This window comes from Gopherus flavomarginatus, chromosome 5 (assembly GCF_025201925.1).
Source record: "Gopherus flavomarginatus isolate rGopFla2 chromosome 5, rGopFla2.mat.asm, whole genome shotgun sequence".
Lineage (NCBI taxonomy): Eukaryota > Metazoa > Chordata > Testudines > Testudinidae > Gopherus > Gopherus flavomarginatus.
Window position 1 is genome coordinate 76,944,759 of NC_066621.1, and position 13,413 is coordinate 76,958,171.

A 13,413-nucleotide genomic window follows, 5' to 3' on the forward strand; every position below is an offset into this window, starting at 1 on the left:
TGGGCAAATAAAGGTGGATCTTTCACTATTACACTGTATCTACATTACATTTTTAAATAATGAAGAGGGCATATATGACTCCAAAGCCACCAGCTAGGATTATGAAAAAGGACAATTCACAGTACAACTAAATTATCTGCTGAACATTTGTGTGTTGCAGTAGTTAACACGCACACTGGTTTAGACTAGAAGTTGTATAAATACAAATAACTGCTGCAAAAGCCTGTAGATTTTAAATCAGGGCTATTTAGAACTGTAAGTGTCTGTCCTAAACCCTAAAAACACCTGCATTTTCCTACCATGTTCCCAGTTCCCTACCCAGAAACCTTACAAGCTTCTACTCAGCATGCCAAAGCAAAAATTAGCTGACTTGTGAGAACACCACACAAAAATGGCTGCAATTTTCTTCAGTGGTTGAGATTTTCAATTAAAGCTTTATCTGTCGTTTAAAAAAAATTCTGTATTTCAAAAAATTTCAAAACCCAAGATACTCTGTGTGTGCAAACATTTGAAAACTATAGCTTCTAAGCTGAATATTCCATTACTTATGATAGCTGTAAATTTACTCTGATAAGCGATTACTTTTCACCTAATCTACATTATCTTGAAAAAGATGTAGATTAAAGGGTGAATGTAATGTTTCTAACAAACGTTCTAGGACTATACCTTTACTTTGTAGTAGCCCTTAGCAAAACAGTACTAAGAAACGCCAGCAACAGTTCTTGATTTTTTATAACTAACGAAACACTTGGAACAAATGGACTTGACTGATAAACTGCCAATAAGATACAACTACAATCGTTCACAGATATAAAAATAGAGGAAGAAATAATGCACATACATATACACATAAGCATTTAATCTTAAAGCTAAAAATGACACAGAAATGGAATATAATGGTTTGGTTGGAAAACAAGATTATATAAAGTGGAGCCACTTCAACAAGAATAAGACTAATAACTTAAATATATATATAATCTTACCATACAGGACAATACATTTTGACGGGCACAGGGATTGGGAGAGTCCTAGATGTTAAACCATGACTGTGTTCTAGTTCTGAACCAAAACTAGACAGTTCATCCAGCACGCACATGCTTCAAAATGAAATGGAAAAAAATGCAAGCCAAAAAAATTCAACAAAGATTAGAATACACCACAAAATGGGTTGTTAGTTAAATTTGAAAAACAAAAATAAACACAAAATACAGATGCTGTGCATGCTTTAATAAACGGTCTAGCGGTTATCACACCTGCATTAGGAGAAGTGTACTCTGGCCACCAACCTCCCATGTTCTCTCCTTCAGCTGAATCAGTGATATCCAAGGTGACACTCAGCTCTTGAAAGCATTGTTTTCTGTCAAAGCTGTATTCCTCCTACACGCAGGACATGAGAGCAGAGATCAATAAAAAAAGATACACACTCAGCTGTCAAAAGGGACAGCTGCAATTAAAATTATATGAATGTTTTCTGTATTAAGGTAGAACTTTGCTAATGAATCTAAGTCTGAGATATCAGAGGTAATTAAATATAGAAAAAAATTTCCTGTAAGATGTGAGCATGATATCGATGTCTCCTAACCCTACAAACACATTAAAGGATAAAGATCACAAGCATCTATAAGAAACAACATCAATGATTACCTCAAAGAAGGAAACTAGAATTAATTGGTGCTCTTTAGAGATCATCCCATGCCACCCCACTGACAAGAAGAATATGTAACAGTTGTTCCTAAGATGAAAACAGCCCTGATTCACTAAAGTATTTAAACACTGGCTTAACTTGCAGCATGTGTGTTGTTCCATAGGAAATTTCTTAATGACTTTAGAATAAAACACAAGTAAATTTCTTAACCTAAAGAGAAATCTATAATGCTTCTAGAATTTACCTCCATCATTTATGCCTATATACACCTTCGTTTTGTTTACTTCTGTAAACCCTTTTTTGCCTCCTGTCCTTCAGTTATATCTTTGTATTAAGCTGTAAAGCACCATGCATACTTACGGTGCCATATAAATAATAGAATTACTAATGTCCCTGATTAACAGATAGGTAAAATGTGTTTTTTATTTCTACCAACCTACCTGATGTTTCCCAATGGTCTGGTTGCTCTTCTTTCTTGCCTGCTGCAGCCTGCCAGTTCTTTGAACTGCAGTCAGTTCCTCCTCCAGCTCCTGCTGCCCTGAGACTATGGCTGGATCAGAGCAGCCAGGAAAGAACCAGTCATCCTCAATCAGTTTTGTGCCACAGGAAAGCAATTACATTTACACATCATACACATACTAGATACAAAGAGATCAGTGACAGACTGAAGTTCCTATGAATGACTGACAGGAATAAGATTATCTGAGCAATCCATAGCATTCACCTTGTGATTTCCCCCAACAATGTTACACAGAATGTAAGAATAATTTTCATGTAATTTTTTCAGAAGTCCATTGAAGTATGATTTTACTTTTTCAGCAGCATTTTAGAAAGACTGACTATGAAAGAGGGATTTGTATTTTGACACTACAATAAAAATGCAGCCAATTAAATTGCCAAATTACAACTCAGTTCAATCTGCCAAGTTAAAATACAACTAATTTGTATGATAAAGCCATCAGCTGAAATTGCTGCATTTTGTACAGCTGAACAATCACACGCATTTTTATGGAAATGAAATGCTTCTTGCATGTATCTTTAATTTTAGTGCGAGCCACAATGCCAGACAATTTGAGGAAGTCACAAGCATGTGTTACACTGCAAACTGGCATCAAACCATCTCATCAGACATTAATAATATGATTCCTGGTAAAACAAATATAGAATCACTTGTAAATAACACACCCTGAATAAATTCAGAGTATGGAAGCTTAAATATGCATCCTGTCCAGTGTTAGAAATGATTTTTCCATTTTAAGTACATTCCCATCTGTTTTGTGATACGACAAAACGTGTGATAGGTTGGGGAATAGATGTTTCATGCAAAGCAGACAAAACAGCATGAAGAAACAAAGATAAAGGTGGCTCCATACTTTAATCACTGGTGAATCTGACAGTAGATATGGCCTCTGCACTCAACAAATTAATCCAATTCAAAGTCAGCTCTCCGCACAGTCCATGATATTCATAGAAAAACGTATATCCATGCATTTAATAAGTTAAGAAATGGATCAAATTCATTCCTGGTGTAACACTGGGACAGACTGATTCCCACTGGAATGCCCCTGACTTTACCCAAGTTACAGTACCCAATACCAATAAAATTTATTTTTGTCACATTTATCTGTTAGATGTCGTTAGGAACTCTTTTTGCTCCTTCCCCCTTCCCCCTCCCTCCCCCGAGAGAATTAATGGAAAACTATAGGGTAATAAGAGATCCAATCAGTGCAACTCTACAATACTAGGTAGAATTTAAAAAAAAAAAATTAAGGGTTTTGTATGGGACACCGAGTTAAAATTCACATATTTTTACAATATTTCCTTAGCTAAGTTACTACTACCACTTTAAACTAATAAAACTAAAAATATTTTTTATACACCTAGTTTGGTGTGGGAGCTTGTTTTTGTATGTTTTGCCATTTATTTTGGTTGTTTACTTCTTGTACTGGACAGTAAAAATAAAGTAGTCATTTTCACTTTTGCTTTTAATCATGTTTTGGTTTTATGCATTACAACAATAATTCAGGGTTGAGCTGCAAATACTGCTCGGGAATCTTCATTTGATTTTATTTAAACATGGTTTCCACTAGAATTAAAATAAATAAAAAATATGTAGGCTTTTCTTAGGTTTTGTTAAAGGGAAAAATTCTCATATCCATACTCACATTGAGTTGTACCTTTCTTTGCAAATAGTCCCACTGAAGTCAATAGAGCCATTTGTGAAGCAAAATGCTAATCAATGAGAGTATCTGAATTTGGTCTTTACTTTAAAAAAAAATGTTTTTTACAAAAGTAAACTTGACAGTGTCCCAATAATTTGGCAATGCAAAGAAGGAATGAAAAATAATAATTAGGGCTGTCGATTAATCACAGTTAACTCACGTGTTTAATTAAAAAAATAATCATGATTAAAAATATTAATCACAATTAATCAGTTTTAATCGCACTGCTACACAATGCAATCCCAATTGAAATTTATTAAATATTTTGGATGTTTCTCTATATTTTTCAAATATACTGACTTCAGTTATAAGACAGAATACCAAGTGTACAGTGCTCACTTTATATTATTTTTGATTATCCTGTTTAGAGTGCAAATATTTGTATTTTTCAATTAACCTCACACAAGTACTGTAGTGCAATTTCCTTATCCTCAAAGTGCAACTTATAAATAATGTATTTTTTTTTGTTACATAACTGCACTCAAAACAAAACAATGTAAAGCTTTTGAGCCTACAAGTCCACACAGTCCTACTTCTTTTTCAGCCAACCGCTAAGACAAATACGTTTGTTTACATTTGCGGAAAATAATGCTGCCTGCTTATTTACAGCGTCACTAGAAAGCGAGAAAAGGTATTTGCATGACACTTCTGTAGCTAGCATTGCAAGGTATTTACATTCCAGATTTGCTAAACATACCTATGCCCCTTCATGCTTCGGCTACCATGCCAGAGGACATGCTTCCATGCTGATAAAGCTTATTAAAAGAATAATGCGTTAATTAAATTTGTGACTGAACTCCTTGGGGGAGAACTGCATGTCTCCCGCTCTGTTTTACCCACATTCTGCCATGTATTTTATATTATAGCCGTCTCGGATGATGACCAAACATGTTATTCATTTTATGAATACTTTCACTGTAGATTACACAAAACGCAAAGAAGGTACCAATGTGAGATTTGGAAGGATGGATACAGCTCTCGACCCAAGGTTTAAGAATCTGAAGTGCCTTCCAAATTCTGAGGGGGACAAGGTGTGAAGCATGCTTTCAGAAGTCTTAAAAGAGCAACACTCAATGAGGAAACTACAGAACCCAAAACACCAAAAAAGAAAATCAACCTTCTGCTAGTGGCATCTAAGTCAGATGAAAATAAACATGGATTATTCTGCCCTGCTTTGAATCATTATTGTGCAAAACCCATCATCAGCATGGATGCATGTCCTCTGGAATGGTAGTTGAAGCATGAAGGGATGAATCTTTAGCACATCTGACACATAAATATTGTGCGATGCCAGCTGCAACAGGGCCCTGGGAACGCCTGCTTTCACTTTCAGGTGACATTGTAAATAAGAAGCAAGGAGAATTATCTCCGTCAAATGTAAACAAACTTGTTTTTCTGAGCGACTCACTGAACAAGAAGTAGGACTGAGTGGATTCGTAGGTTCTAAAGTTTTACATTGTTTTATTTTTGAATGCAGGGGGTTTTTGTACATAATTCTACATTTGAAGGTTCAGCTTTCATGATAAAGAGATTGCACTACAATACTTGTAATGGGGGAATTGAAAAATACTATGTCTTTTTTTTTACAGTGCAAAAATTTGTAATAGAAAATAAATATAAAGTGAGCACTGTACATTTTGTATTCTGTGTTGTAATTAAAAATCAATATAATCATTGCAGTTGAAAATGTAGAAAACATCCAAAAATATTTAAATAGTATTCTATTACTGTTTAACAGCATGATTAATTGTGGTTACTTTTTTATTGAGCGATTAATCACAATTACTTTTTTTAAATCGCTTGACAGCCCTAATAGTGATATAATGTGAGCACAGTACACTTCGCATTCTGTGTTGTTACAGAAATCAATACACTTGAAAACGTAGAAAAACATCCTAAAATATGTAAAAATTTCAGTTGGTATACTATTGTTTAACAGTGCTATTAAAATTGTGATTAATCATGATTAATTTTTTTTTGTTAATCACGTAACTGCAATTAATAGACAGCCCTACTTATCACTTACTAAATGATGTCAATAGCAAAATTACTAATGACTTTCCCCATTACAAAGCATCAAAAATTGGAGGATCTTAGAGCGGTCGGGTAAGTTGTATAATTTTATTACAACATTTCTGGTTAATTTAACAAGTATTTTAACAATTGCTGTTAATACAGTTTTCTAAAGTAAGATCATGTTACACCTTGGGAAATCGGATATGCAATTACTTCTGACAGAAAAGCTGATACTCAGTCCCACGATCTGATCTTGCAAACACTTATACAAAATTTTCCTCACAGACACACTGCCATTAACAGAACTATGAATAATATGAGTATAGTTACTTGCATAAGTGTTCAGCCTGCATCAGTGTCCTACTACTAAGTATCATAATGACCTCAAATCTGTAACTGGATCCAATAGCATGGAGCTCTATACTCATGCAGCTCCGCACTGCACCTAATACAGGGGTTCATGCTAGTACACCCCACTACAAGATAGGGGCCTAATATGGCAGCCTCCAGTGAAAGCCACCATAGTCCTATTCTCTGCAGTTACCAATGCAGCAACAAGGATCTCTGCAAATGGCTTTGAAAGATACTATTCAAATATATATAGTCATTTTTAGTAAACATTTATTCCAAGATTGTCCTTTGGTGGAGGGAATATTCAAGGTGTGGGGTGTTGTAGTTTTTTGGGGTTTTTTTTGGTTGGTTTGTTTGTTTGTTTTGGGGGGGTTTACATAAAAACAAAAACAAAAACCTAACTTATTCTTATTAGAATTAATGTAATCTCTAAAACAAAAAACAAACAAAAAAATGACAGAATTTGATTCTTAGCTATTTGTTTATGAAAATTAATCATTGCAAGTTGTGCAGTTTTCCTTTAAACTAGGTTACAAGGTAAATATGGAGTCAGCTATTAAAACAAAGAAGAACAAAAAAAGAAGATTCTGTTAATATAAACAAAGAATAGGCATTGCAAGAGGAAAACAAGTTTAAGAACTAGCATTTGTTACATGTATTATTAAAAACCACATACCACCAACAGCAGCTGTTATAAGGTACTGTTGGCGTTTCCTCTAAAGAAAGGTCTATAGAGGAAAACAGCAACAGTACATTACAGGTTGTCACGGCTGGAACCTGCATGCACAAAACTGATGGGAAACTATGTTCTTATTGGCTGACCAAATCACAGTGTAGGGTAGGAGTGGAGGGGGAAGGGACGTTGAGTGCTCATCAGGTATAACGGCAGGAAAAAAGAAACAGAAAGGTCATGCATATCCCAAGGGGGGAAAACTGCAAAATTAAACAATGACTGGACACGGATGAAGTTTTACAACTGTTAATATTATTGCATAAGGACCTGTTTACAAACACTCCTGAGATAAGTAGTACTTAACATTAAGAAGGTTTATTCTCTTCTCAATGTCCAAGGAGTTACATGTATAAATCTCTCACAGAGAAGAGAAATGGCCCTTAAAGATTTTGGGACTTACAGAATGAACTTTGAAATCCATCAGCTGAGTCTCAAAAACATTCAAGTTACAGATTAACAAAAGGCTATTCAAATTAATTAACTGGATTTATTTTATTTATAGATGGTGCACATTAACCTTTGTGCCTTCAATCCGCATTCCGATACCAAAGGGGAAAGAAGTTAAGGTAAACTGCCATGGGGGGAGGAGGGGAGCAAATAAAAATTAGCGTGAAATCTAATACTTACACTTTTTCGTAAGTTCGATTTTTCAAACAGAAAACACTTTTTTTTTAATTTTACCATCACTGGTGACCTTAAAATCTCAGATCACCTGGAATGGTGGTTTTGATATAATATCTAACATTTTAAACTAGCAATCTGTTGCCAGTTCTCTCCATTTCTCTGGTCAGTATCAATGGCACGTCTGTTAGTACATCTCAATCTTTTAAAAATCTTGCTAGTTACTGACATTTACAGAGAAGCTCCGAATTTCATGTATATTTTGCAAAAGCACAACTTTCTATCCCATCACCAAATTTTCAACAGTGCTACAACTTCCCATATTTTCTCCTCTAATTCAAGGCAAGCAGCTGCCATTTTCATCACTGATAACTCAAATGCAGACATTAAGCTTCTGAAACAAATCCAACTAATGACCCCAAAGATAAGCAGCTCAGATTGAAAAAGCTAACAGAATAAAACATCCACCAATAAACATGATGTAAAGTGATGAATGTACGAAACAGACAGTCAAGGAAACAATCCAACATACACACTGAATTACGGTAATCATTATATTCTGCTAACTTCACTAGCTGCATAAATCTCACTTGACTACAGAAGTGAGGCATGGAGGAAAGATATCAATTTTGTCTGAACTGCAGAAACATAGCAGATTTGTAATACCTGCTATGCTGGCATAATGACCTAGTTTCATCTTAAATACTTCAATTCACCTTCTCTCTCTTCTTCAATCTGTGCCATTCTCAGGGCTATGGCAGATTTCTCCTCTCTGACTTGGTCATGCACCTCCTCTGATTCTGGTACAATATCCTGCCACTCCAAAAGCTGACTCTGAAACTCATCCACACTGCCCGATTCACTGGCCTACAAGAGAAGTTGGACATGAAAATAACATTTATCAAAATAAACGTAACAGTTAGAGTGTAACTATTCAGGGACAGAACTTTCATCTCTGTGCCTCACTTACAGCTTTATATAAATAAACAAATACAACTAAGACCAACAAATAAAGTAGATAATTTTCTTTAAACATTACAGACCATAACAGAAGACCTTGCAAGTTTATCTTAAAAAAAAAAAAAAAAAAAAAAAAAATTTAAAAAAGCCAAAAGCTGCATGTCAGTGGTGGTAAGCTTTTTTTTTTTTTTTTTTTTAACTGAAAAGGCTTTTTAACAAAAATGGCTTACTGTCCAGAACATATATTTTTATGGGAAATCTTCATTGTGGGCAAAATTGCTCACTTTTTGAAATTAAACATTTCCTTTATTTTTTTTTAAACAGGAAAAATACACACCCTTTTTTCCCTCTCAAATCTCACAAAGTAAAAAAGTGAAGGTTTTTTATTCCCTCGCCAAAGTAAAGTTTAGGGGGAAAAAAATTAAAAATAGTTTCAAAATTTTGCCATTAAAAATTCAGTACAAAAAATTAATTTCCTTTGCACTTTTTGCAAAATACGGTTATGTTTTTCAGCCTGCTCTGCTGGTTGTACAGATATCAGGATTAACAAACAAGACCCATGATTCTCAGGGGCTATTTAGCAGACATTTCTGAAGTACCCCCTCCCTCTCACTTTTGTGCCTGAATCTATACATTTGTGATAGAAAGAAGATTTATTAGTTGATGATATCAATTTGGTTTTTACATTAAATAGTACCATTCTGACATCTCTTGAGTTATCTGTAACTAGATGAACACTAAACTGTTTGAATTACATGGATTTTCTACATATGCAGAAATTCAATAGCACTTTCAAAACAATTTAAAACCTAGAGACTTTTTAAGCTGAATGAATCACAACTGGTGTCTCAATTCTGTATGCTGGTAAATTTAATTTTAACTCTAATTCAAGTTTCCAACAATACTGTTATGAAGGCTACAGTCAGCACTGTGAAGCTAATCAACAATTCACATGAATCAACTTTGAATAGAAAACCTGTGAAGCTGCCCTCTTTGTAACTTGTTCGAGATCAGCCTGCAATTTTCGCTGCTGCTCTTCGTAGACTTCCAGCTTGGCCAGTAGTTCTTCTGCAAAAACAAATGAATTGGCTTCATTATTTGATGACAAAATAACATGGTAAACCAGTAAATATCTAAAGGAAGAGTGGAAGCCCAAACTGAGATCATAGAATCATTTGGCTTGGAAGTTATCAATGATGGGCTTTGCAGTCCATCTCCCTACAAAATTAACTCAGATTATTATTAATACCAGTCAGTGTTTTAAATCTACATCAATGACAATCAAAACTACAAAGGGAAGTACTATTATCCCCATTTTATAGATGAGAAACTGAGGTACAGAGATATAAAGTGACTTGTCCAATGTCAAACTGTAGCAGACCTGGAATCTAAACTCAGATCTCCGGAATCCATGTGCAGTGCTTTGTCTACAGCACAGAAAACCATAACAGTTTGCTTCAATGACACTTTCTGCTCAGAGAGGCCAACTCCAAAAGTGTATGTGTGTCAAGGACTCAGATATAATACACAGGCGGTACTGAGGGGGGAAGCTTACATAGTAACTATCTGAAATACATGTAGCTGTATCCCTTGCTGCTAGTCTGAATTTAATAAAGAAAATTTAACTTTGTAATCTCTGTAGAATAAAGCAGAATAAATACGCTGCCTTTATGCAGTGTATTTCAATTTTAAAGCTGCCAAGTTGTCTTCCTTTGAAACCTTATCATAATGAAGACAAAAAAACCCTTTGTTTTCATTTTATTACAAGTCATCAGTTCAAAATCCAAGATGATAGAGTAAAACAAAAAAACCAGCACAATTGCTTCATTAATTATTTACCATTTTGAGTTCTGAGTTCAGAAAACGCTTTCAGTTTTGACTGTAGTTCTTTCTTTTCAATTTCTAATTCTGAGATACAGTTCTTTAAGGCAGCTATGTCATTATTCTTTGATGATAACTATAAAGAGAAACATTGTTAATTTCCTTCAAATGTAGTGAAATGCCAAAATCAAGATAAAAAACAAAGCTAATACAATCATTTAACTTTATTTTTAAATAAGATTTTGAGTAACAATGTTTCTAAAATAGTCAAGTGCAATAGGTCACTGTGAACTGGCAGACCTCTTCCTTTGTGTTTAAGTTACAGACTATTACACTACTTATTAGAACATTCCCTTGTATAAACTTTTTGAATTCAGGAATATCAATCCTTCTCTATTCATATATTAGGTATTTTCTAGAACCCAACTTAGTGGACCTTTTAGGCTGCATTTTAGTTTTTTAATCAAATCTACAATCATAACCCATTGTAAAATAGGCATATAATGTTAAATTAAAAATGTTACATGTACACTTTTCAGTTCATCCTCCAACTGCTTGATTTTTGATTTGGACCACGCCTTCATTTTAAGGAATTTAGCTTCAGATTTGCTGGCCTCTTCTGTTTTCAACTTCATTTGAGCTAGCAAACAAACACCACAATCATCATTTAGAATTCTAGTAGAAGGATCAATGTAATTACAAAACATATTTCAGGATTCAGCACGTTCTATTTACTCGGCTACACTTGCAAAAATGTCTATGCTATAGTCATAGCTAGAAGGGAAAAGAGAGAATGTTTAAGAAATGCTAGGCCAAATTTAGATGTTACGTAACGTAATGTATCTAGTTTATTTCTAGGATCCTCTTCTACAAAGCATCTAAGCATCTCCCAAGTAACTAAGTAGTACCCACAACTCCTCCTCCATTAAAGTCAGTGAAGCTGTACCCAGTTTATACTAGCTCTGAATTTGGCACATAGTATACAGTGGAGTGACAGGAAGCTTTTCAAATATAAAAGCTATTCTTCGATGCAATACCTTCTAGTTGTTCCATCTTTTGTTTAGTTACAGTATCTACATCTATAGATTGTTTTGAGTCACTCTCTCCATTATTTCTTAATTCTGCCACTTGTTTCTGAAGCTGCAGCAGGGCTCGGTCCTTCTCCTGCAGCTCAGTTTCATGCTTCTCTTGGATCTCATGCACTTCAGCATTATGTTTCTCCTGGACCTTCGTCATTTCAAGTTCATGTTTCTCCATCATGTCTCTTAGCTGGGCTCTCATTACATGTTTCTCAGCATCCAATTTAGATTGGAGGTTCTCTTTCTCCGACTGAAGACGTTCCAGGTTTTCATTAATTTCCTGTATTAAACAAGAAAATTGTTTCAGATTTTCTAGATATACCCCTATGTGTTCCTCTGCACATGCAACACACTTTAAAAAGAGATCACTCTCATGGCAGGTCAATTGGCAGCATAAGGCTCTGTCATATAGATATATGGTCTGAACTCCCTAGCAGCAGCTTGAAGATACAATGGAGGGTCTGCACTGCTCTAGTGCTAACTACATCCTGACTGGTTCTGTAGGAGGAAATGTTCCCTTATAAAGAAGAAAGGGAATAAAAAGGGAAAAGGTCCTCTGGAAAAACCCCATATCACGCTTTGCTGAGTTCTGAAGATCAAAAATAAAAGAAGTTGACAGCCCCTGGCTACGGTCCCCTTTTAAAGTTCTTACTCAGGGAATTAGAGATGGAAAAAGTCTAAGTCATTTATAACCCATCCTTCTGATCTTCCCCCCACATTATCTACTGTTTTGTCTAGTCCAGGGGTATCAAACTTCATTGTATCATGACCCCCTTCTGACAACAAAAATTACTACACGACCCCAGGAGAGGGGACTGAAGCCTAAGCCCACCTAAGCCCAAGGGGGTGGCAGGGGGGGGGAGAGAGAAAAGGAACCAAAGCAGAGCAACGCTGCCCTGAGCAGGGGGGAAGTGGGAGTGGGCAAAGCCTAAAGGTTTCAACTGGGGGTGGGGGGCAGCTTGTAACCTGAACCCCACTGCCCAGGGTGGTGGGGCTTGGACCCTGGGCTTCAGGCAACCCCATTAAAACAGAGTTGCGACCCACTTTGGGGTCCCAACCCACACTTTGAGAACCACTAGTCTAGTCCTTTCTATTTTTTGTCATTTTGTTTTCAGTAGTTTCACATTAGCTGCTTGACGCTAGCAAAGAGGCAAAGCAAGACTGCAGAATATATTTATAAATGAATAGCCAGCACAAATCAGACACCTATATAAAAACAAGTACTTTCATAATGAGCCCTAGACTATGCACTGTCTGGTAAACCTTGATCTAGAAAGTTTGGAACAGGAAACTAACAGCCCATTGTTTATATCTGAGAATTAAGAAAGTAAATAGGACAGCATGACTGGAGAGCAAGATGGAAAAGGTCACTTGATTAAGATGAAATAATCACAGGGGGAAACCTTCACATGTGCCCAACTCTTGGCCTCTCCTTCTACCCCTCCCCCAAGTGATTATTCTATCTTAAACAGCTGAACTTTCCATCAAAGACATAGTAGACAACTCAGACAGTATGTATAAAAATCACAGAGGAGATCCTGACATGCATACCCAATGACAATTTTGATTACCAGAGTAGAAAGGGCTATCTTTCTTGGATAATAATAGTCCATCAAGTGTTCTCAGAGCATACAGATTCAATGAAGGATGTGTATCTGTGTTCAAGACTTGGAAGATGCTGTTCCAATAATTACATAGTTGGTAACAAAAGTATAAAGCATGCAAAAGATTGACAGCTTGCTGCCTGTATCAATAGAATTCACTATAGCCTGTTAAAGAACATTTTAAGTAAATGTTCTGCAGTCCAGCAAGTATTTCAATCTGGAAATTTCTCAGACATAAGTCGGTAAGTGGTGTTTTCCCAGCTCTCTTTTTGTGCATGCAAATATTTTCCCCAGGTTTCTTTAAAGGCCAAGAGATTACAGTGATATTCAACAAGCTTTAGGGTAGATTGTCAAACAGAAC

The 13,413-nt window shown here is 35.6% G+C and overlaps 1 protein-coding gene across 3 annotated transcripts in view; it reads right to left on the reverse strand.

The window, feature by feature from the left end:
- LOC127052040 (golgin subfamily B member 1-like) overlaps positions 1-13,413 on the reverse strand; it is a 68,206-nt gene that overhangs the window by 38,588 nt on the left and 16,205 nt on the right. Inside the window, exons 10-16 of one of the 3 annotated variants that reach the window (XM_050955199.1) lie at positions 11,407-11,728; positions 10,894-11,009; positions 10,388-10,505; positions 9,525-9,616; positions 8,305-8,455; positions 2,086-2,195; positions 1,287-1,377 (exon numbers count right to left, since the gene is read on the reverse strand). In XM_050955199.1, coding sequence (XP_050811156.1) covers positions 1,287-1,377; positions 2,086-2,195; positions 8,305-8,455; positions 9,525-9,616; positions 10,388-10,505; positions 10,894-11,009; positions 11,407-11,728 — 1,000 coding nt within the window. Of the gene's footprint in view, positions 1-1,253; positions 1,378-2,085; positions 2,241-8,304; positions 8,456-9,524; positions 9,617-10,387; positions 10,506-10,893; positions 11,010-11,406; positions 11,729-13,413 lie in introns of all 3 variants that reach the window. The other 2 variants (XM_050955198.1, XM_050955197.1) reach the window with 2 other exon arrangements.